We start from the raw sequence: 24,701 nt of genomic DNA, 5'->3' as shown, positions 1-24,701 counted from the left end.
ATAATGATGGCAATACTGTGGGAACACTTTGGTGCCAGGCTCATATCCATATGGTGGCCAATGTGCAATTAAACTCATCCTCTGATAAGGATGCTTAAAATATGCTGAAACTGAGATTACAGTAAGTAAGAAGTTACTGTTACATATTCTCACTTCAACATGAGATATTCTAAGTAAAGCCTGTTTTCAAGTTAAGGGAATATTTAAAGGTGGAAAGAAATTTAAGCAGCAATCGATTGCTTTGGCAGCGAAATAAAACTTCTGAACTTGCAGTTAGATTTGAATTTTTTTGACTAGTTTTTATGGTATGGGAAGGATCTGCCGCAAAACATTTCTCCTCTACCCTTGGTTTGAAAACGGGTATTCGAAAACTTACAGGTAAGGTTCAGAAATAGAGAGCCAAAATTTGGCAAGAAGCTCTACATGACTGACGTACACTAAAGCAGATGAATGTTCCACGGAGGGAATAAATACAAATTACAATCAAACATTCTCTTGCACATTAGTAGAGAGAACCTGTGGGACTCTTTATCTCTTCCACTTTGCGCAGAAGGACTGCCGAGTAAGGAATACATTGTAATGAACACACTCTTGATTCCAGAGAAAATATTTGGTTTGAATATCGCGAAGGAGAAAAGTTGAGACACAGTACTTACAAACCCTCAAGATAGGCGTTGAGTAGAAAACTTTTTTACACAGTTTACAAAGGAGCCAGCTCGAAATACAAACAAGGCGACATGAAGAAGCAATGAGTTTGGCCGAAAAGTCGGGCTTCATTGATTTTGTCTGCAACAGGCATTAATGAGACACAGAGTAAGTTATCATTCGAATCTTGGCTTTGAGTGTGGCAAAAACAACGTTGCAAAATATGTATGACTAAACTTAAAAACATTGTATCTTGCTAATTTAAAGTTTGTACTTCCGTTCTCATTTAGTTATCCGACAGGGAATGTGCTGCCATTACAGCTTTAAATTTTCACTTAATTTCCTTGATTAGAAAAGAAGGATCACTGGAGATTTCAGAGAATTATATTGATTAGATTTTCGATTAATAAATAAGTATGACAAGAGGTTTCTGGTTTCGCAAACCACAATTCAAGATTTCCGAGTTTAGCCATCAATAAGTAATGTTAAAGATACAAATGTAGGTTTCGCACACTCCTGAAGTTGATTTCTGTGCAATGGACACACAGGACATGGCTAATGGTCCTTTTTCACAACCAAAGCAAAAGATTTTCAGAACCTTTTTCTTAGGTTCTAATTATTGAGAGTGAAGATTTTTAGGCACTTTCCAAACATTCTCCAAAATTTTCAAAGCACTGAAAAAATATGAGATCCTCAAAGAATATCTTATAAATCTAACTTCTCTCTTCTAATATGATTATTTAAGCATAGAGCTGCTAATTTATATGAATGAGGATGATGCTATCCATTACTTCAACAATCTCTACCACAAAAGAAAAAAACCAAAGAGCACATGTTTTCATCATTTTCTACTGGCCCTTTCCAGAAACAGAAGAATTAATTAACTGATCTTGATACTTAAAATAATGAGCTATTTTCACTTACTGACTAGATGAAGGCAATTCTAGTTTCTGCTTATCTCAGAAAACCGATTCTGCTGATCTTGATAAATGGATAGGATGCGATGGACTTCGAGCCAGTCGTTTCCTTGGAATTTTTTCTAACGTTTTCAAGAGCCAGGCAAAATCTGGTCGATCAGCCGCATTGAACGACCAACAAAGCATTAAAATGTCCTGAAAAATAATTGAGAAAGTGACTAAATGTAGAGAAGAAAAACAATATGCAGATAACACGTCTTGAATAATTGATATACTTACTCAGGAAATTCCTGACCAGAATTGAAAAAAAAATGTTCGGTTCTTTCCTGATGTTTAGCACATGAAGTCTAGATTTCCTGAAAATATATTCAAATCTTTTGATCCTCCACAAAATATGAGGCTCCCTCGTGAAATTCTTGGACCTCTCTTCTTTTTTTTCACAGATTCTATGGGAAAACTAGATTTTTTGCCTACGATCCAAACAAATTAATTAATTTTTTTTTGTCTTCTAGATAATTCTGCAGAGCCGATTTAATATGAATTACTGAAGAACAAAATGAGCTATGAGCAGAATGGGAAGCAATTCCTGATTTATTTTAAACACCAATTATTTGATGAGCACCCGGATTTTCCTGCCAATTCTCCATTCTCTAATAATGCTTGCTATACCAGTTGTTCAGGCGCTGGACATTGTGAATTAGCAAAGAATGGGTCCATGCAACTGTCTATTTCCAAAAAATGTCTTTCAAAACTCCTATATTCAAGCCAAAACGGTGCAAGAACAAGATAATGCACCTAGGTTAGACAAACACAATGATAATTAGAAAGTTCGGATGAATTATCTATAATTTGGAGTATCTATTGACTCTCACTTTATCTAAAAGCATACAAAGTCCTCTAAAGTCAGAGCTACTAAAAAGCAAAAAGGAAAAAAAAAGAGTTGAAAGTATGGAGCAAGCTGAGGACATTCGTACTTTTACATCCTGCGAGGCCTGAAGATTTGCTAAGGGTTGTTTCATTCCTCTTCCAACCTGCCAGATGATGCTTTCTGAGGTTAAAGTGTTGAACGGCCACTCCCCACACAGCAGCTCATACCATACAGTTCTGTAAGAAAAAGATTCACAAGGTCAGATTTGCTCTGAATTGAATTGGACTACATTTTGTAATTCCTAACTGTCAACATATTCCAAAACATTTTTAGTTCACTTATTCCCAGCTCTCAAAAAGTCCATTTTTCAATTTTTAAACCCTTTTTCCCTCTATCTTCTGGTATATCAACATTAATTTTAATTACTGAACTTGCAGCTGATAGCTACATAGATTATAGCCGGCCAATCACGAGTAGACTTGTTGTCTCACCACCCGCGACGCGACGTCAACAAGTCTTTATAAGCATGGGCTGCCCTAAAATCTAGGTCTGTCACTTTATTCCATCTCTCTGAACTCATGTGAATTTTTATTAACATCTAGACCCGTGGAATGTACACTCTCTCTCGCCCTTCAACAATTTTGTGCCCTCTCTCGGGACATCACACATTTCTTTTAAGTGATTATTTTCTTATTTTTTGAACTGTTATGTGATTTTTGTGCTCTGATTTTCCGACAATACAATCGAATTCATCTCAAGAAGATCCAGTGTCCTTTATTTGATCCACGTCTCTCTGTAGTTTGTTGTTCCTACAATATCAAAGAGCAACTGGTGCCAAAAACATTTCTTTCAAATCAATCTCGCTATAACATCGTGCAAAACCCTTTTTTATTAAGACTTTCGTTTATAACACTAACTAAAATTTCTGCCTCAGTTTAGAAACAACATATCGACGGTGTAAGTCGGCAATCACGTAACTCGTTTGCGGTGTCTGAAAATCTCCGCCTCTATGTTATTTTTTTAGAGGAGAACAACTTGACATGATTCCTTGAAGTTTTTGCAAAATTTTCTTTGCATAAAGAAGAAAAATCACTGGAGTTTTAAAGTATAGCCGTTGAGTAGTTTTCCGTTTAAAAAATAAAGTGTGATAGGAAGTCTGTGACGTCGCAAATCGAGTTATGTGATTGCCGACTTACACCGTCGATATGTACTATTAGATTCCCTGTGTACGTAAGTGTTTTGATGGATGGGCCAGAAATTGTGGTCTCTAATTGCAGAATGAAGTCCAATTATGCTTTTGATGATCAATATTTAGACATTGACAAAAAGTAATGAGAAACTTTCTATTGCCAAGCGTTGACGCCTGATACTTGATCATGAACATAGTGCATTGTGAAAAACGTGATGGATGACATCATCAACTGAATTAGTGGATTCCGTGCTTTTCTACCACCTTCATCTTATACCATGGCGAATATTTAGATGGTCAAAATGCAAAACCATGTACCTAGGTTGCAATATTTTCGAATTTCCGCTCCTATCTTATTTTTTCTGCAAGAAACGAGTCAACTTCACAGCTAGAAATACATACAAATATTCTACTGTCGGAGAAGTTAAATCAGGAAAGTTTTAATAGAATTATGTTGACTAGTATCCCAAAGAATAAAAAAAGTATGACTAGACGTCAGCAACTTCACAAACAGGGATACGTGGTTTGGCACTGGCTGAAAAAATCAGGTGAACTGAATGTGCTCTGACATGAACTAGTTTTTATTATATTTTGATTCCTAAACTCACAAAAAGAAGGTGGGCCGGGAACTTTGTTTCAAAACAAATTAAGAGGTTTATAAGAAGGCTTGGTTTTCTTCGCAGCATTTTTTACAGAAGTCTGGCTAGAAATATAGGGCTGCGCATTAGAGGTATTGTTAAAAACACATACCCAAAGGCATAAACATCTGAGGCTTGTGTGAAAGGTAAATCTTCATCTTCAGGTTTGTGATGCGCGTTTAGGCTACGAATGACTTCAGGCGCCAAGTAGCAGAGCCAGCCTGGCGGTATACTAATATTACCCTCTTTCCTGAAATCAAAAAGAAAAAGTTTTAGTATTATTACTTCAGGAGGTACTTAAAATACAATCTTAATTCTAATCATACGAAAATTGATTCATATTATTAATAATAATTGTTTCAATCAGATTTAATGTTAATGGGGAGTGTAGATTCTCATCAAAAAGTAAAGAAAATATTTCGATCATGAAATTTTCTGATGTTCACAAGTCTTTTTGCCAGGATACACACTATGAGTTTCAAATAAAATCTAATGCTGATGAGGCATGATTGCTTCACAAGGAAATCATACTTAGTATTTCATTTTCATTTGTCCGGGTCTTTGGAAGGTAAAAACATGATTCATAAAAGTAAACGTCAGAAAAATTAGACGGTCAAAAAAATTACAGACTGTGGCACGTGAAGCACAATTCAACCATGAATTTTTGATAATGTCGCGTACGAAGTTGGGACTGAGTGTTAGACGGACTGAAAACGTCTAAGAGCCCTTCTCACGCGCACAAAAAATATTGGAAACTGTCGGAGAGCAGAATTTAGGTAAAGATGAATAGATGAATCGAACTTGTCGAAAAACTGGACGCTTTATTCTGAAACTACTAACAAGATAATTTGACTTTGTGAGACTTTGATTGAGCGCAGAGTATGTAGCCGCAGCTTTCGCTGAGGTGGTAGGAATCGAAGTAAGTGAACATTAATCTCTCCAGCCCTTACGAGGCGTGGATGAGCATGAGCAAGAAACGGTTCGCATTGCATCAGCTTGTCGTTACACTGTAGATTAATTAGATGGTTGTTCTGATAAGTTGTAAAAAGTGGCTTAAGGCCTGAAAAGTTGAAAACTGAGAATTGAAGAGAGAGATGAAAGAAATGGGTAAGAAAAGGATGGATGAAAAACTTAGAGCGTTGCACGGATGCGACAGATAATAAAGATGAATATGAATAAACCTTCTTGCCTGTTTTTTTTTTTTTTTTATTTATTTATTCATTGGGTTGTGGCCGTCTTTTCACCCTCAATTCTAAGTTTGTAAAAAGATTAGTTGACTTTACACATATTTAGAGGAAATTCTCGAACTTTTAAAGGTTTTCCGGTCACTTTTCTTTGACTGACAATTCCAGCGTTTTCAGACCCCTCAGAGCTTTAGTGCAGTCAGACACTGACAACCTTAAATCAGTCGCTTGGGAATCAGCTGATTTTGAGGATTTGTTTAAGCAGTTCGTCAGTCATTTCGACAAAAAAGATTTCAGACTTGAAGGATTAAGATATCTGAGTGCACTGCATGCTTCCAAGTACTTACATTTCTTCTCTTCAAATGATAAAAATAAATACTGTGCATTAAAATTAGATGTAAGTGTTCAATTTGCCTCACCTGTGTTTTATACACAACTTCGTGACACTGAACAAACCAAAATCTGTGATGACTACTTTTCCATTTTCTAAAAATATATTCTTGCTTTTCAGATCTTTGTGAATGATGCCACGTGCATGTAGATACCCCATCCCCTGTAAATAATATAGTTGTAACATATTAGATAAAAAGCACATAGATTTTGGGTTACTTTATACAAGGCCTTACTATAATAAAAATTACACTCCTAAAATTTGTATAACTGAGACTTATAGTTACTTTTTCCAAGGTCAATCACAGATCAATCATAAAAGGCACCATAAGATGTGCCTAAACTGCTTGTATAAAGCAAACTTGTGTCCTCGTTCAAACTGTATTTTTAACCAGGTTTTTTAGTGATTCTTGCATAAAAGAAAAACAATAAATAATGTTTGCGATTATTAAAATGAATTTTTTTAATATGGGCTCCTATAAAAAGAATAGACCTGTTGCAAACTTTTGCCAGAGCAAAAATAAGAGTTGTTTCTTAGAGAAAATATTTCAAAAATAACGATGAGCGCATCGGCAAACTCTGAAATGCACTCCTAACTTCACAACCTGCGTAAGCAATTGACGTTTTTTGACGATACTACAGCACAGGTGATCATTTCGTTAGGGGAGTCATTTCATCCGACCCCTGCTCAATAGGATGCTTCTCAATATTCAACATGGCTGACGCCAATCCGCCAAAACGCATGTGCCTGGACGAGATTCTAACCGTCTGATAACAGTCGGCATGTTTACATTCACGATTGCTTCTCGTTGATAAAGATCCGCTTTGGTTGACCTTGTGCTCCTGATTGCAATTTGCGTGTGGAAGTGTCGGCTAAGTTAAGTGTTAAAGTTAAGTTAGTGGGTGTTGCTATTGAGAAAGGGTTAAATGGAACGACTCCTCTAACGAAATGTTCACCTGTGTCATAGTATCGTTTTTGAAGCAGGAAACTAAAAAAAAACCGTAAATTTCTTACGCAGATTGTTCAGTTAGAAGTGCATTTAAGAATTTGCCAATGCGCTCATCGTGATTTTTGAGACATTTTCTATAAGAGACAACTCTTACTTTCGCTCTGGCAAAAGTTTGCAACAGGCCCATTGTTTATTGAAAGTGTTGATGTACAACATTATGATAGTAGCACTTTGTATACTTTGTTTGTTTGTTTGTTTGTTTGTTTGTTTGTTTGTTGGGTTGCTAAAGCTATGGGTTAAAATGAAATTATTAACTTACGTTCACATAAAATTGAAGTATTTACTTGTCGAAGCTTTTTGGCCTTGGTCATCGTCAAGACTTAGCAAAAAAACACAGTTTGAGCAATATATGATTATACTAATATAAAAAAAATGAGAATTGAAAATATTAATCAAAATTTATCATGTATTGTCTCAAACTGTGTTTTTTTCCTAAGTCCTGGCGATGGCCAAGGCCGACAAGTTTCAACAAATAAATACTTCAATTTTATATTAATGCGAGTTAACAATTTAATTTTAACCCATGACACTAGCTGCCTAACAAACAAATTAAAAAGAGGAAAAAAGAAGAAAAAAAAGAATTGTTTAATTCATTTGAAAACAAAATGTTTCATTGAAACAAAAGATACCTGTGATATTTGTTGAGCAACAATTGTAGTATTATTAACATTGAATTTGTCTTTGTACAAGTGTATATGGGTGTACAATGTCATTCCTTTGCACATGCTAGTTACAATCGCTAATCGTGGTGGCTTCATGCATGCTCCCATGAATAGGACCAAATTTTCATGCCGTGTTTTTCGAAACATGGCAACCTAAAAAAAATAAGATAAAATGACAGTCATCAGTAGCTGGAGGCGGTGAGCTGAAGTAAAAACATGTACTGTTGAAGTGAGGACAAGCACTTTCTGAGATTCACTACATTTGAGTCTATACTTCTGTTCTATTCTTTAGATTTAATTTAAGAAACTTCCTAAACATACAAAATTAGTTCAGACTCTAAGAGTAGAATTCTTGGTAGAACTTATGATAAAATTTCTGAATAAATTGCGGAGACTTAGTAAATCTTTGATGAGATGTGCTAATTTGGTTTAAATTGAAAGGTGATGATAGGATCTTGTGCCAAAAGTACCGAAAATGGTTCAATATCTCCCTTATTTTATATATTTAAGTACCAAATTACTAAATTTCAGGGGTAAATAGTGTTTCTGAGTGTTTTACACAATTTTTTCAAGTTCCTTATGGATTTCTTTTCAAAAAGTGGCCCTGTTTGTGTATCTTACAGGTCATATTTTAGTTGCCAAGTGATAGCCATAGTTTGGTCGAAATGATTAAAACACAAGAGAAACTCATAAAAGAAAAAATCAAGAAGGACAAGTAAAAATTAAGACTTCTTTCTGAATAATGGACCACTAGACAAGGTACGAATTTCAGCATTCTGATACATGTCAATCAACCAAAATTTCTCGTAAAACACGATGCGCACAACGAAAATTACAAAAATTAACTCCTTACGAAGCTATTTAGTGATTCTTGATGCGTGAATTCAAACCACCCGCTCATGAAAACTCAATGCTCTACGTGATTCACATCGAGCGCTAAACGTTTTCATGGCAGTCTCTGCTATATAAAAATCTGGCAACCTCAATCTTGACACTCTGGCTCGCTATAGCAAATTGCTTGTAATTTAAACAACACGTGGTGGGAAATGTATATTGCTTGACTGAGAGGCTTGCTGAAACCGTTGTAGTGCTCGATTTGACTCACGTAGAGCTTTGAGTTTCTTGTGAGCGGGCAGTTCAAATTTCTCGTAACCAATGTGAAATAAAAACGTTAATATCTTCTTTAGGAGTTGGTTTCAGTAATTTTCGTTGCACGAATCATTGTCTACGTGAAATTCTTGTTAAGAAACATGTATCAGATTGTTTAAATTCATACCTTGTCTAGTGGTCCATTGCAAAATTGATGGAGAGAGGGTCATCTCAGAAACAGATTTTTTGGGCTCCCTTTCAACTAAAATCAACAGCAACCTGTATTTCTTTCCGTTGCACAATATTACTGACTCTTTCAAAATAAAAATCGTTTCAGAGGCTGATAAAATCTTTGGAAACATCAAATTTTAAAACTTGAAATTGATTGAAAACATTTAGACCGTACGCAGATGATTCAGCTCTGCCTGTACAAGTACAGCCTTCACGTATTACTGTTTCTGTAAGACCCTATCTTATGCGATCACTTTTAATACACTCTTAGTTGCTATAATTTTGAGAAATTATGATTACTTTGTTACTGACGATCAGTTATCAGTCATGCTGTTTATAGGGCACTCTGAGAAGCAAGAATGAACCATATAAGGCTTACCTCTAATTTAAAAGCTTCTAAAGTCTTTTCATCATCTAAGCAGTCCATTTTTAGAACTTTGATTGCAACATCGCCATGCCAGTTACCCCGGTAAACGGTACCAAAATGACCCGTTCCAATAGGCTCCCCCATTTTTAATTCGTCCCATGGAATGTCCCATTCACGCATAGATAGCTAGAAGATATAAAAATATAACAAATTCCAATAAGAGAATAGAAAACACATAACCTACAATAAAACCGTTTTCGGGAGGGATCACTTAATAAAAGTTAAATTTAACTTAATTTAATTACTGTTTTTTAATTTATAAAAGGAGATTTCTCAATTTTTGTAAATCATTAAATTCAAACGTACTAGATATTATGGAAACATGTAAAACGTGATCAGTGATCCAAAAGTCTCACACCACCAGCACCAAGCGTTTCTCCCATAACTTTAGAAAATATTGAGATGGAGACTTGAAATTTTGCAAGTACTCTGAAGTTAAAAGAAGCAAATTTTAAGAACCCCCAAAATTTTACGAAAACCACTCTGAAAAAGGGCAAGAACCTTACGGTAGATTCAGGACTTTCATATCACCCTATTGAATAGAAACAATGATGTCCAATCATATGAACTGAGTCTCACAGTAAGGCACCAAGTTGCAAGTGGTTTAGAATTAACATGTTGTAAATTTTCTCCCACCAAAAATTCAAAATCAACCTAAGTCAAATTTTTCAGCGGTTCACTGGGATTACAGTCTTAAGACACGTTCCCCAAAATTACTTGAAAAAGTTAGAACTTCTTTCCCTCCTAGGAAAAGTATTGTGGAGCATCTGAGAGGCTTAAAAAGTGCTGCGGATAACTTACGCTGTTTTGTCGCGGCCAAGCTTTGTCCGAAGCATCACCGTCTGAAACTTGACTATCCAGAGAATCCACCCGAACAGGCGTGCGATCCGAGTCAGTACTCATTGATATGGTTAAGTCCGAATCCTAAAAACAAATAATGCCTACTCATTAGAAAAATAAAAGTGGACTTCATACGTAGTTTAGCTCATCTGTGCTGCGAGCTTGGTATAGAGTGACTTCTCGAAACAAAGCGTTCATTTGATGTGGTGCACCTTTAAGGGATGTTATGGATCCTCCAGATTTAAAAGAAAACAAACTATTGCATCTCTCGATAAAAAATGTTAATATTTAGGACTGCTTGAAATGCATGATGCATCTATTTTAGTGTATCAGCTTTTAATGACACACACAGGAGGGGAAATGAAATGACCTCTTGCCACAAGGAATACGCACACTTACCAAAGATCCTTTGAGATCTAATGACTGCGAGTCGTAGCTATTGACTTCTGGAAAGCGGAACTGCTGTTTCGAGATGGAGCTCATGGTGGAGGTCTGCGATGGAATGACAAGAGCAGGACTTGATGGAGTTGAACTGTTACAACTGGAAGTGTTTGAACTAGAGTCTGCGTTTGTCTGAAAAAATATTATATCTTGAATAGAGGAGTTTTAACTAAAATAATTTTGTCTGACTTATTTTAAAGGGTGAAGAGCACTTAGTGGAAGGCTATCTGTAGCATTAGTCCAAAATGAAATGCGTGATGGTAACAGGTTAATATACACTTCTCAAAATAATGGTAACATTTTGATTATTATTAGATCATGACTGGCAATTATTGATGGGAGTGATACAGATTTGTGATTTAGACAGTATTCGTCAAAGAAGGACCGAGTCAATTACAGTGTTTTCAAAGTCTTGCAACTTCTTCTTTACCACATGGAAAATTGAAAGCAATCACCATAATGAGATTTAAAGGAATCGTTTCAAATGAAACTAGTAATTTTTTGGGTGGAAAAATAAAAGCTGCTCAAACTTTAAGGCAATTTCCAGGAAGAGGAAAAGTTGCACATTGTTGAAAAGACTGTAATGGACCTGCATTTTTTTCTGCCGAATATTAGCCATTCAGTGATTAAATTGTACAAGCAGATTGTCAAAATATTAAATGTAGTAAAATGTACCCAAAAACAAAATCTATGGGCTCCAAAATGGGTAGGGCTGTGCGAATATTTGCTTCGACTTTCGGGGCGAATATTCGCTTCGACTGACTCGCGCACTGACTTTTTTCGAATATTCTCGCTGTCATTAATAACAAATTCTCCAACCGACAATCAGGATTATTTGCGCCGTCCAGAATAACGAATTTCCGAGTGGATAGTAAAACGTTTCTAGCACCTGCGCAAGGCTTCCATCCGAGAGATCGCAAACTTCAAACTTCCCTTGATCTTTACTGAGTTTGCAAACTCGATTGGCCCGCATACATTGGTTGCTCCAAGAGTACTACAAATTGAAAGTTCAATAACCAGGACGGAAAGAGGGCGTCAGCAAATGGAAATTTTTTTAAAAATTAATCACATTTATTTGTTAACTTTTGTAATATTTGCAAATTTTTGAACTAAAAAAGTCCTTGTAAATTATTTGTATCACTATTCTTAGTTAGGAAGAAGTTATGTAAATTATTTGCTATTCGCTTCATGTTTGTGAATAATTGGCAAAATTATTCGCTATTTATTCCGTTTGCAAAATTCACTATTCGCACAACCCTGAAAATGCGGATTGTTGAAAAAAAGAAAAATGCTGTTTCACTCACTGAGCTTAAAGGAACATTGACGAGTGATCTTCGGCCCCCTTTCATGAGCCGATTAGATGAGTGATGACTCGGTGAGGGCCGGTTCATGTTAGGCGATGGACTTGGAACAAATGCTACGAAAGAAACAATCAATGATAATTGACATACAAATTTTCAAAAATACATAGATAACTGAAATCGTGTGCATAAAATAATTATACTGAGCAGACATTTTTATTAAATCTCAGGATTTTTATTTTTCAAAAAAGACAAAAATTTCTCTTTCAAAACAAACAATACCTGAGTGATATCTCATAATTTACTACAACCAACATTTTTCCAACTAAAGTAAGGTTGAATATTTGCATGGAACGATGGATTATTATTTACATGTTCTTCTCATAGATAATTTTATTGTACTGACACCGATTTGAAGTTTTTCTTTCAGGAATGCAAGAAAAAAAGCTCTTAGACTCAAAGGTTCTGGTCAGAAATCTTTTTAATTGTACAACATTACATGTGCATTTTTTTTCTCACACATTCTATTCTATTAAGATAAAACCTGATCACCATGATAATTCATTTTGTAAGTTTGAATTTTCAATGGTGCGCCACAACAGTTTTAAAAAAAAAATAATGAGTGCTTGTTGGTTTCGTGGTAAAAAAAAAAAAAAAAAAAACCATTTTGTCAAAGAGAAACTAAAAAAAATCTAGGATGAAGTTACATCTATCTTGCTGTGAGTAGAGTTGCAGCTTATTTACATTTTTTCCAAAACTTTCACAGGGGTTTGATAAATTGAAAAAGCAAAAATGCAAAATGTGCAAAACTAGAATACTAACCATCAGATTGTAATTTCCTACGGAAAGCATCAACGAATTCTCTAGGTAGTCCACATGAAGGCGGCACTTTGGATTCGCAGTCTCTGTGGCATTTGTATTTGCATTCTTTGCACTTTAACCCTGAAATCAAGAAGTGCAGAGGCTATAATGATTGAAGCATTAAAAAAAAAAAAGAAAAAAAAAATTATTATAAACTTATTGTCCCAAGGCAAAATACACATTTCACCACAAAATCGGGTATTCCGTCTTGAAAATAGGTGATTTTCACCGAGGAAAAACAGAAAACTAGCCATGAGTCAAAGGCGCTGGATCACAAGAAACTTATGGGATTTTGAAATGTTTTGGACCTCTCAAATAAATTTTTTTAAATACAAATATCTCATGTTCAGAGACATTTTTATGGTTATTGATTGGGTACATTTTTTAAATCTAAAGAAACTGGAATGTGATGGGGCTCTTTTTTTACTTCCTTTCTAAATATGGAGCCTACTAATGAAACTTTTACTCTAATGCATCCAGAAAATTCAGAAAGCCGCGTTTCTGATATGAAAGCAAAATGAAAAATCCAGCAATCCGAAATAAAATAATGACAAAATTCAAGTAAGTGAAACGAGTGATTTTCACCGCTAGTTTGAAGCTGTAAACACTCTAGAATAGGCAAAGATGGTATCTCTCAGGATTTTTGCCTTCCTACAGTACATCTTTCATACATCTATTCTGCTTCTAGGTTTGGTCTCAATTGATCTGGTTTGTTAAACTTTTCAAGGAAATATTTTGCGTATTAGATAAAAGCAAAAATTATTCTAAAAGAATCCTACAAGGAAACTGCTCACTATGCTTCCTACAAATCCTAAGGTTACAGAAACGTCTTACAATGGATAAATTTTATTTCTAATATTTCATCTCAAGAGAACAAAATTTTAAAGCTGGAAATGCTATGAGTAGAAAACAAGAATAACAAAAACGGGGTGAAAGCACACAAAGAACATAAAAGACAGGAAGACGTTTTAAAGGACGGACCTGTACCTATGAACATTTGTTTATCGCAGTAATCACAAGTGGTCATCATTTTAAAAGTTTTGGTGAACCGATGAGCGATGACATGACCCATTCCCCGCGAGACATTTGGAGTGCGAGGAGACTTGGGTACTTGTAAACTGACGGAGGCTGTAAATAAAAAAAGTTAGGATATTATGATGTTCTGATTTTAATTTTTAAATATTAATTTGATTAATACTATTAGCATAATGAATATAAGTTTATCATACATCTCAATTTGAGTAACATTTAAAAACATTAGTATAGAAATAATTCACATTGACAAGTTAAAAGTTCAAAATGATAACTTATCTTCTCATATAAAATACCCAATTTTTCTAACTTTCTGTTTTTAGTCTGATAGACAAAATTCCATTTCAAAGCATTTTGACTTCGCAATTTACTTAAGAATGCACTAAATGGCGTTATGTTTCACTAGTTTTCTAGTTTTAGTTTTTACTAGTTCTTCTGGTGAAGAGTTCCTCACTACTTCCCTGCTTTGACTACTGACCTTCAGCAGGGCTTCATTGAGCACTGAGAAAAAATGATTCTCTATGATAGAATGATCAAATACATACATCTCTGAGAGACATCATCATCAACAGGTGGAGGAGATCTAATTGGACTTGCTAAAAGAGGTGAAGTCTGTCCTAACCCAGGTTCAGTTGGAAGTCTTCCTCTGCGCCCTTTCTCATTTTCAGGCCTGCAACATACAATTGCGCTAGTTTAAATCTTACCATTTGAGGACAAGAGAAAAGAGAAGAGACTGGGCAATCATCTATAGATACTATTAGTGTTGATGTCGACACAGGGATTCTATCGAATTTGATCCGAACAATAACAATCACATAACCTGTTTCAATGCTACAAATGAAAATAAGTCAAGATATATCACATTCCTGTGATGTGATGCTAATGGTGTCTATCAACTGTAAACAAGCTGACATCTCCGGCCCACGGGTGCCGGATAAGGAAGCGATTCAATGTTCCCTCGCAAGGTTTTTCTATTAAATTTAATCGGCTGGAGGCGAGTTGAAATATGGCAATGCCATGAGAGCAAAAATTAATATGTCTTAAATCAGCCGAATTCTTTTTCGATTTTTCATCAGTATTGAGATCCCAACTTTTTGAAAAGGGCTGTCTGTCCCAAAGAGGAATTAGGCCAATGTCTTGGAAGGACCCAAGACAAACAACATAAACCATAACCTCACAATCCAGTAATCGATTAATCGATGCATAAAACTTTGAATGCGTCTAAAAAATGTTTCTTCATTAACAATTACCTAAAAGTTAAATGAGATAAGCTTGATATGAGCCCGGATTTTGGAAAATTGCTCATTTGAACTGTTCTTCCGTCCAGAAGTATTTCAAGAGAAACGGACTATTTGAAGTATGCTATATAGATCGCGATATTTTTGCCTTGATCAAAGGGATGAACCCTAGATCTTTAGAGTAGTGAATGGATCGGAAGAAGCGATCATGCTTACGCATTGAATCGCTTAAAAACCGCAACATTTACTTCAAACTTGATATTAGATGATTTGGACTGAGTCTAATAGGAAAGAATCAAACAAATGAATGCTTTTGTGAGAATGGCTATCTAATAAAAAGGGAAACCAATAGCAGAAAAGAAGTTTCTAAAATAAGTAGTAAAACGTTGGTTTTATTTGCTGAAGTGGCTGCGTTTGAATTGAGATGTAAAATTTGATTGACTTTTACATGGTTTAACTAACATGACATTCAACGGTTTTGTTTGAGCTGCGACAGGTATTTAGTGACAAGATAGTATGACTTACCCAGCGATGTTATTCAACTCATTCTCAATCTTATTACCCAACTGAGACTCATGAGACTTGGATTTAATTAAGGAGTGATTCTCCGGAAGGAGGACAGCAGAATGTAGTCCAGTCTGATGTTTCTTCCTAGGTGGGGGCGTGGTGGGAAATTTCACCTTATCACCTAAAAATTAAAATGATGACATTACAGGAATGTAATGAGATAAAATTTGGTCTGATAAATCCGTGCCAGGCTAGCCTCAACTCGGATGAAATACTGGTGCAGCAAAGAGATTAAAGTTTTATTATGATGAGGGACGAGACAGATAAAAACAGCAAACAAAGTTGTAAAAGTTTCATCAAACAGTGAACTTTGACCATATACTATTTCCAGACAGTTCACACCTGAGACTGCAACAAATGTATGACTTTCTGAGAGTTTGATTAGACAAAATTAATCAGAGGACTTTAAAAACTTTGCTCTCTTTATTGATGGACCATTTTCCTAGGTACACGAAGTTAGCAAAGGAAATTTTGGAGGTCTCTAGGAGTCTTGCGCATTTCTTAACTTATTTCTCAGCTAGCAGACTATGTCAAAAAACTTTCTGGTCACAAAAATACTGAATTTCTCATTTTAAATTTTGCACTTTTCTTGACAGCTTGACAGTTTACGAGAGTAAGCAGTTTCATTAAACTGTTTTAATTACAGAAGACAAAGAATGAGAAAACGAAGATGAAGAGAGAAATAACCTGAAAGAAATTCAAATTTTGAGCCTTCAATTTTTCAGCAAGACATTCCTATTCAGGTACACTGGTACAGTTCTCTCTGTAACAAATTTGCAAAGGACCGAACAATTTTTCGTTAGAGAGACATTTTTGTTAGTATAGGCAGCCCTCAATGAGCATAATAAATTCCTGAGACCAAACAATTTTTTCAGTAAGAATAGAGAAATTTTTTTATAATGGGTGTCTTCATGGAGAGACAGTATTATGTTAGCTCCCCCAAAAGGATAATCACAGTAAATCCACACGAAATACTGATCTAAAATATAAAATAAAATAGATTTATACCTTTCCCTTTGGACGACGGTGTCAAAGGCGGCGTAGAGGGTGGATGATACAGAAGGGGCGACAGTGGAGTGCTGCTGACAGTGTGAGTAGGCGTTGACTGCGGAAGGGACGAAACGGAATTGGAATGATGATTTAGCGCAGCTAGTTGTTGAGTTGAGGGTAACAGAGCATCTTCTGAAGGGACAGAGCACCGTCCACTCCTCGTGCGCAGAGGAGAGCTCCCTCGGAAAACAGTCTGATGATCCCATGAGTCCCAATACAGAGCGACTTCACCGATTTCTTTGGAGTCTCCTCGCAAGAATAAATCTACAAAGAGAGAAAATATAGTTATGAAGAGGTATGTTTAAAAATCAAGAAGAATATGTTTTCAAAATATAATGGTGAGTAGAATTTATTACTGCTTAAACAATCGAACAAAGAAAATAGATGTTCTAATTTTTTATTTTTAAATATGAAGTATTTATGAGTAAAATAGTATGAATTCATGTTGATTGATTTGGAACTTTAAAATTACATTATCACAGGAGCACAAACACGTGCTGGATGAACTTTGAAGGTGCTTTGCATCCGAGTGAGTTGCTGAAAGCTTATTGTAAGCAATCTTTTACCAAAGACAATTTAATCATTCATTCTCGGATGGTGTTTGGCCCCTCACTATGTAATCTTCACACAACAGGTACATACTTATATCAAATTTAGTACATTTAATCTACAGCTAATGAGCCTCTTTATATGTATACCTTGGCCCCTTTACATGTATCTTAAAAAGTTTACTATAAGCCTCGCCGGAAAAAATGGAATGTCACAAGTCATCGGTGTCTGAATAAATTCTTCTAGGATCTACTGTTTTGATCAAGAACAACTTACCAGTGTATTTTTTGAGATTATGCATTGCCCTCATGAGCCGCCTGAGCTCTTCTTGATTGACAGTGGATCGAGACGCGAGTAATGTTTTAATATCATGTTCCGATCGCTCTTGTAGAGCTTCAATCGTCTTGACCCTTTGGCAGATAAGCTGAAAAATAATGAAAATAACAAATAAATTTCTCAAGAGCCAAGAAGTCTGTGCACGATAAATCCACATGAGTCAGTCATTACGCATCTTTTTGATATCCACTCCCCCACCCAGCCTTCACTCAGTTACAGCCAGTGTGACATCACATAGGCTACAACTATGAGAAAGAACGTGTCTTCAAGAATGACTGACCTGTGTAGATTGATCTTAAATCTGCAGGTGTTGAACCATTATTGAATGACTTGGATTGATAAATTACTATCTTAGCAATGCTCTTAATTGATCAAGGTCATTTTATAATGATACAACAACTGACCCATCAAAGAATCCTCAGTTAAGCAATAATTCCAACTTTTGTTTGAGTAAAGTTTAGAAGGTTCCATTAAACAGAAACTGAAAAGTTAAATCACACGAAATATCCCTGAATTGATACAATAAAAGACGCGGCACAGAATTCAAAAAGTTCTGGCCTTGGTCTTTCAAGCGTTTCCGTATGATTTTCTTGACAGCCTTGTGAGTATGATACGCTTAAAAATAGGGCAAATTACTCGGTAATATTCCTCCCCTTTTTTCTTTTTTATCACCTGGCAGGAAAAAAAAGGAAAACTTTCTTCCATCGCAGATCCAGTGTTGTATAATTTCTCTCAGAGAATCCATGAACAAAGGCAGAACGATTCACTTTCCGATCTGGACATTCTCGAAATTGGCATGTAAGAAGTTCTGATTTTAAAGCTCATCAGGCTTAGAAGGTTCAAAAAAAATTGTAGGTATAAAAAAAATTAGCTGGTGCTAAATCTCTTAATACCTAATGCGTATCCTGTCTTTTCCTCTCTTTTTGATAAACAAATTCCAAAAGGTTTACTGTGCTTTATGGACAACCATAAATAAATGTTGATTTTAAAATGAGAACAATTCAGATGCTATTTCCTCAAATGTTGAACATAAAACTCCAAGTTTGGAAAAATTTAACTGTTTGTTGCTAAACTTAAAGATTCAATAATCAGAAAAATCTGTGAAACTGACCTAGGTAATACAATTAAGGAGGGCTGAACATAAATAGGACAAAACATACCTGAATTGACTCCGGTCCAAGTCCAACGACAAGGAGCCACTGTTTGAGTGAGGGTATGTTCTGCAAGTCTGCATGATTACTTGACTTCAGTTTAGTTTTCGTCACCAGTTGACGCGAGAATAATTTAATGAGTTTACCCTAAAACATAGAGAAGGCAAAGATATCTTGTGATTGAATGTTTCAGTTTTTTCCCTGAAATTTTGGTTGATCTCTTAATTTTTTTATGTTTTGATAACAAGCAGTACTCTAAATTTGAATTTGAAAAAATTTCAGCACGATAAAGTAGCATAATAGTGAAAAATTTACAAAGGAAAATATTCAAATGACTTTCTCACTGAAATATTCCTTACTGCAGCTTTCAGATAAAGTAAGGACAGTTTTTAAAATCGATTTTCTTGGAAATGATGTCATTTATAGTCATTCTACATAAAGTGTTTGAAAATTTACTTTGATTGATCTAAGCAAAAGAAACCGACATTACAGTCCGTAGTTCATACTTCGAATTTTGCTGGTAAGTCGATGCCATATTGTACAGACCTGCATCCTGAGGTAAACAATCCTCAAGATACGACCACCTGCTTTTTCTCTCTATATCTAAGAGGTGCGTTAACTTACTAGGCGTGGGCTTTAAATAGGTACCAGCTTTGGATATTAGGTTACTTAATTTTCGACAGCTTCCATAAATGATTCGACAGAGTTAAATATACTCTTCATTTAAAAGAGTAATGATGCTTTTCTATTGTACAAGTATAACAGTCATATAGCTAGTCTATGCCACAGGTGGTTTTCTAAATTGTGTCATCCATTTAAGGTATGGCGAGGGTAAACTAAACAGAATGCTTCATTTAATTTGCAATTAGTTCCTGCAGCACAAAATCCACCCTGAATGAGAGGCAAATAAGACCTTATAGTCAATCAAAAGTAAAAAATATATCACGCCAAACTGTGGGCTCTTATCTTATCAAGATGGCATGACATTTTTGAACAAGATAGAGCTAAGGAGAACCGTTTAAAGATGACAGTAGGCAGGTCTGCAACAGGGAATTGGGATACGATGCTACTAACTGCATGCGAGTTTTACTTACAACAAGCTTACTTCTATTCATTTCTGGTTTACACTGATTTAGGCTGTCATCCTGGGTAATACACTGTGTTCGTTGATCGCACTTTCAGACGTCACATATTTAATTGTTCAATACTCTTGTAACGCAAATAGTACTATTAATATAGTGCAAGATTTAGTGCCGATGAAATTTGAAAAAAAAAAATTGGATTAAGGTATCTCTCGCAAAAAGTTCTCGGTGTACTCCGTTTTGAGGTCGCAGCTTTAGACATTCCACAGTTATTGAATTGATGGATGCCAGATTAATTAGACCAAAAGGTGCTTCTACTTCATGCACGTTGAATGATACGAGAAGGGAATTGAAGAAAATAGGGACTAATTTAAAAGACTGCAGGTAAATATATGGCAGAGTGGTTACAAGGACACTAATTGACTTACAGGCGGGGACGGAGAGGGACATAAATATTGACCTAGATAAGGGTTCGACACGGCTAAGAAAGGTGTAGAAATGTGAGCAAAATAAAGAGATACCTCGAGAGTCCTGATTTCTTGTCTGGTCAGTTCAACACTTGTGGCACACTGAGTTCTCAAGCCTTGTAATCTCTCAGCAGAGATATCTATCATGGACTGAACAACATCTAGGGACCGTCTTATTTCTGCGTCCGAGTCCTCTTCCGCCATAACACATAATTGAGAAGACTTGTGATCACTTTTGTTCGGACTATCTACCCAAGACTCACTCATGCACAGGGGAAATATGAAAAATTCCATAAAAATTGGGCATTGAACTACATAGATTTAACAAAACACAGCAGCCATCGATTTTTCCACCGCAGACACGAATTTTCGCAACTGCTCAACGATCATCTCCGGCCAACCCGGCTCGATGAACGGTGTCGGTTACCAAAGATTCTTCAGCGCGGGAGATTTGAACTGCCGGTCAAGTCAGAGGGCAGAAATGTTTTGAACCCCCTCCCCCTCTCTCGCACCCCGAAAATCCTTTTAGTATTTATCACAATTTCATCGGAATACTTTCGCTCTTCTGTTTGAGGCAAGTGCTCCAGTTTTTCTTATGGAGTAAAGAAAACCGCGGGAAGCTTGAATTTTTTTTCATTCTTACTTGCTAAATGATTTGGTTTACGCTCAATTGGATTGAAACTTACGAAGCTGAAAAAAACCGAGTCGGGCTTATTTGTTGAGAGCGAAGAAAAAATTTATTCGCTCGATGTAAAAAGGGTGTTTAGATCTATGTATCTTTACATGATTTTACAACACATTTTTGATGATGGCGGAGCGACATTTTTCAGAGAGGGTGGGAAAAAAGCGTATTCGCCGTCGCAACAAATTAAAATGCCCGTCGTAATGTATTCATTGCAGAGGAGAAAAAGTCTATCATAATTCCTAAAATTTTTGATGATATTTCAAACATAAATCAACCCTTAGATGCCCAAGACGTATTTTATACGCGTAGCACAACACCTAGGACAAATACCTATCCCTGGCACAACATACTAAGTATCGCCAAAATACCAATTCTAACTGTGCGCGTGAGCCCTTTTGGGTGCTTCAGAGGATTTTTTTCAAAATCATTTTTGATTTGGACACATTATTGCACATTTGATTTGGACACATCATTGCACATTTTTAGCCTCAACTTCTCTCAAATTTCAAGAATAAGAAACACCTTAACGAACGTCGATGACAGCGCACAGACACACCTATTCTTGCTGATGAATGTCCGTTGAGGGCGCGATGCGCCGTGGGCGGGCGGCATCAGCGTGAAACTGGCGCCTACAAACCTAAGGTGATACTTCAAGCGTTGCGCAATGCGTGAAGTATTCCCTTAGGTTTGTAGGCGCTAGCGCGCGTTTCGAGCCGGCGCACAGTGTAGCTCTCTGTGGACAAAAATAAAAAATTCACAACAGGACATCTGAATTTTTTTTTTCAGTTTGTCATCTAAAGATATTTTTAACTCACAATGATGGTTCATTTTCAAATTTTTCGCCCGAAATTAGTTCAAATTTAGGTGGAAAGTGAGCGGAAAATGGGTCGAGAATCACCGGTCAATTAGAAAAACACAGGAAGACGACAACTTGAAAGAGAGATTTCTCGCTTGAAACGCAAAATGTTCTAAGCGGTTGACATTTTTTTAATCCTCGCATATCCAACTTCAATTCCACCAAAAAGATTTTGCGACTATCAGAGATATTCAAAGTTGAAGTTGGGTGTTTCACGTTGCTTTTACATTGTTACATGTAATACAGGGCTGAATCGAGGTTGCCAACCTCAAATGAACTTTTCTCGAAAAGTACGCAAAGAATCCTAAGATATAACATACTCTTATTCCTCGGGTGTTTTACTTTGACGGTGTCAAAGGTTTTCCAATGTCGGTGCTTCTATCTTTCATTATTTAATTTAAGTGTCTTCAAACGATTTTTGTCCGCGTCCTCCATAAGGATGCCGCAGTGTGCGATAGCGAGGCGTGAACTCGCAATTCTCCGCTCTATGCTGCCAATGAGGTGTCGCTCCTGCCGCAATCACACGCTGAATGTGGGAGCTGAGTGTGGCTTGAATGTGGAAGTCATCGGCCCGTTGCTTGAATTTTGCGCGTAGTAACGATTCTCAGCGACCATCGGATAAAGTCAGATTTGTCTGAACTATTCGAATAGATTTGATACACATTTGGATGAAAATAACTCGAATTGGTGAAATTTCAGCTGTTGAGCGCTGACTGTTGACTGCCACATTCAACTGCCAAATTCAGCGTGTGATTGCGGCATTAGCTTTGGGAGAAAAGTTAAAAAACGAGGCCGATTACATCTCTCTCGTCTTCGACTGCGGATGCGCGCGTAACCACCACTGCAAGTAAAACGAACGAGGACAAACGCGAAATGGAAACAGAGCAAGAGAAAGGACGATTGATGAAGGCGCAGAGATACAACTATTCGTGCTTGATGGATGTCCGTGTTGCATCCGCAAAATTGAAGGCGCGAAACGTGAACGCGCATTGCCAATGAGGTGTCGCCGCTCATATTCGGGAGAAAAAGGAGGCCCGAATACGTCCTATCTTCTTCTGTTTTAACATTTTTTCTTTTTTTCCCAATTTGACATCTGATTATTTTTTTAAGAAGTATATTTGTAGACCTAAGTATATCTAAAGCTTGTACGTACTGGCTCCATACAATCCGCGGGACACGTGTTTTTGTCAAGTTTTGGGTCAGTTTGATCCGGCTTAGGCATCTACGGGTTAAAGAAAACTTTGCAATTTTGGATCTTTCTTTTATTTATTTGTTTTTAATATCGTAAAACTAACTAAAACTCTAGGTCCGGAAATGTTTTTTGATAGTTTGGGGAAGTAAACCAGTTGAAGCCAACAAGCATGTTGAGATTGAAATAATGAAACGAATCAACACGTTGCGAAATTTGCCCAACCTTTAGTCTTCAGTATGATTTTCTTGCCTTTAATTGAGGAAGGAGACTCATTATAATTCTGCTCTCCATGCTATTGAAAAAAAAGAAGAAAATACATGTGCGAGACGATGGAACACCGAGAACGAAAGACGTGCCTTTTCGAGGCGCAGTGAGTCCAATAAATGTCACATTGGCTTAGGAAGTGAAGCGTGCATTGCAGGAATGCGTTATCGGGGTAAAAATGTGGCAACGCGGTAAAATGTATTCCATAGTAACGTCAACATTCAATGAATTGCCGAAAAACCATGTGCAAAACCAACTGAAAAGCCATGCCAACTGCTTTCATTGTGCAGAGCTCTGGTGCAGCCTTGCAAGCAAGCAACTATTTTAACGCCCCGGAATGCGTATTGCATACCCGACTCAAATGAAGGCATTTTGCTTGAGTTCTCCCGTGCGTTGAGTTCATTTCACATTGATATTGGCAAGATGTGCACACTCCACACATCTCATCTATTATTTTGTACCTACCCGCAGGGAAGAGGGACCTTTGTCAACAAAAGCTCAAAAATCTAGCTCTCAATACTTGAGTGTAGAGGAGAGCAATGTCCTGCGGATTTTTTGAGGATTTAAAAAGAAAAATGGAGTTCTACAGATGTTGGGGCATAAACTAGGAGTGCACTGTAAAAATTTCGACACTAAAAACTTTTGAAAATGTCAAACCAAATGGAAGTAATGGTGGCTTGAGGCTCGCAGTTCAATAGACCGCTGCAGTGCTTCTACAGAACAAATATTTTTAAAATTCTTGTCCAGGGCTTAAGATTGCTGGTTTCTCAAGCAATTCTAAGGCCTTTTTTGGCAAAAGAGTGAACTAAACGGCTCCGAATTTTATTATCCATATGGAACCGAACTATATATGATCATTTACGATCGACCTTTATTGACAAATTATTTGTAAAAATATTGTATCTCATGGAAAAAAAATTGCCATCATATTGCAAAATTATGATCCTCGTCCTAGTGTATGGTACAGAATGGAAGGGAAAAATCATGCCTGATTTAACTTATATGATTTGGACCGCGTTCAGCAGAAAGGAGCCAAGCCACATCAGCTATTGCCAAATTTAACTGCGCAATTGAATTTGTTTACAAGAGAACGTTTGTTCGGATTCGGTTGAAAATTTTAAGGAATTTTCATCGTACTATGCAGAAAATTCCCTGAAATTTGAACACAAATTCGCACATCCGTTTTTATGCAAAACATTAAAGTGCCCGATTACATTTGGCAATAGCTGATGTGCCTTGGCTCCTTTCTGCTTAACGCGGTCCATTTATCCATAGAATCCTCCAAAAATACAAAGTTTGAAATACTTAATTCTACTTCTACCATTTCTAAAAAAAAAAGGAAATGTTTCAATAAAAAAAAATCACTTTTAGGGGCGGTTCCTGGTATCGCTCCAGTCCTATCGGTCCGCAAAAAAAGAAGAAAATGTTTTACTCAGTTTTCTTTTATAATGATCGTCCGAAAATCACGAGGAATATTTCTGCCGTCCAAGTAAAAATGCCGTGCCTCCATTCAACTCTTTTTCAATTTTTTCCCGACAA

The 24,701-nt window shown here is 36.4% G+C and overlaps 1 protein-coding gene across 3 annotated transcripts; it reads right to left on the bottom strand.

Moving 5' to 3' along the window:
- Nucleotides 1-1,569: 1,569 nt before the first annotated feature.
- On the bottom strand, nucleotides 1,570-20,546 carry ksr (kinase suppressor of ras). 3 transcript variants are annotated; one of them, XM_072300926.1, is made up of 17 exons: nucleotides 20,220-20,546; nucleotides 18,626-18,763; nucleotides 17,406-17,553; nucleotides 16,539-16,844; nucleotides 15,489-15,651; nucleotides 14,271-14,395; nucleotides 13,675-13,821; nucleotides 12,655-12,774; nucleotides 11,836-11,948; nucleotides 10,484-10,663; nucleotides 10,052-10,174; nucleotides 9,203-9,376; nucleotides 7,471-7,656; nucleotides 5,861-5,994; nucleotides 4,370-4,507; nucleotides 2,537-2,666; nucleotides 1,570-1,757 (listed from the first exon to the last, which is right to left on the bottom strand). In XM_072300926.1, the coding sequence occupies exons 1-17, from the start codon at nucleotides 20,457-20,459 to the stop codon at nucleotides 1,605-1,607; spliced, it is 2,718 nt and encodes a 905-aa protein (XP_072157027.1). In that variant the 5' UTR covers nucleotides 20,460-20,546; the 3' UTR covers nucleotides 1,570-1,604. The 3 variants fall into 3 exon arrangements, with proteins under 3 accessions (XP_072157027.1, XP_072157029.1, XP_072157028.1); XM_072300928.1 differs by having other exon boundaries at nucleotides 13,681-13,821; XM_072300927.1 differs by having other exon boundaries at nucleotides 10,490-10,663; nucleotides 20,220-20,545.
- Between the last annotated feature and the right edge of the window lie 4,155 nt (nucleotides 20,547-24,701).

The sequence above is a fragment of the Bemisia tabaci genome, chromosome 5 (assembly GCF_918797505.1).
Source record: "Bemisia tabaci chromosome 5, PGI_BMITA_v3".
NCBI classification, from domain to species: domain Eukaryota; kingdom Metazoa; phylum Arthropoda; class Insecta; order Hemiptera; family Aleyrodidae; genus Bemisia; species Bemisia tabaci.
The sequence above is the reverse complement of the archived record's forward strand: the minus strand, read 5'-3'. Positions and strand labels throughout refer to the sequence as shown.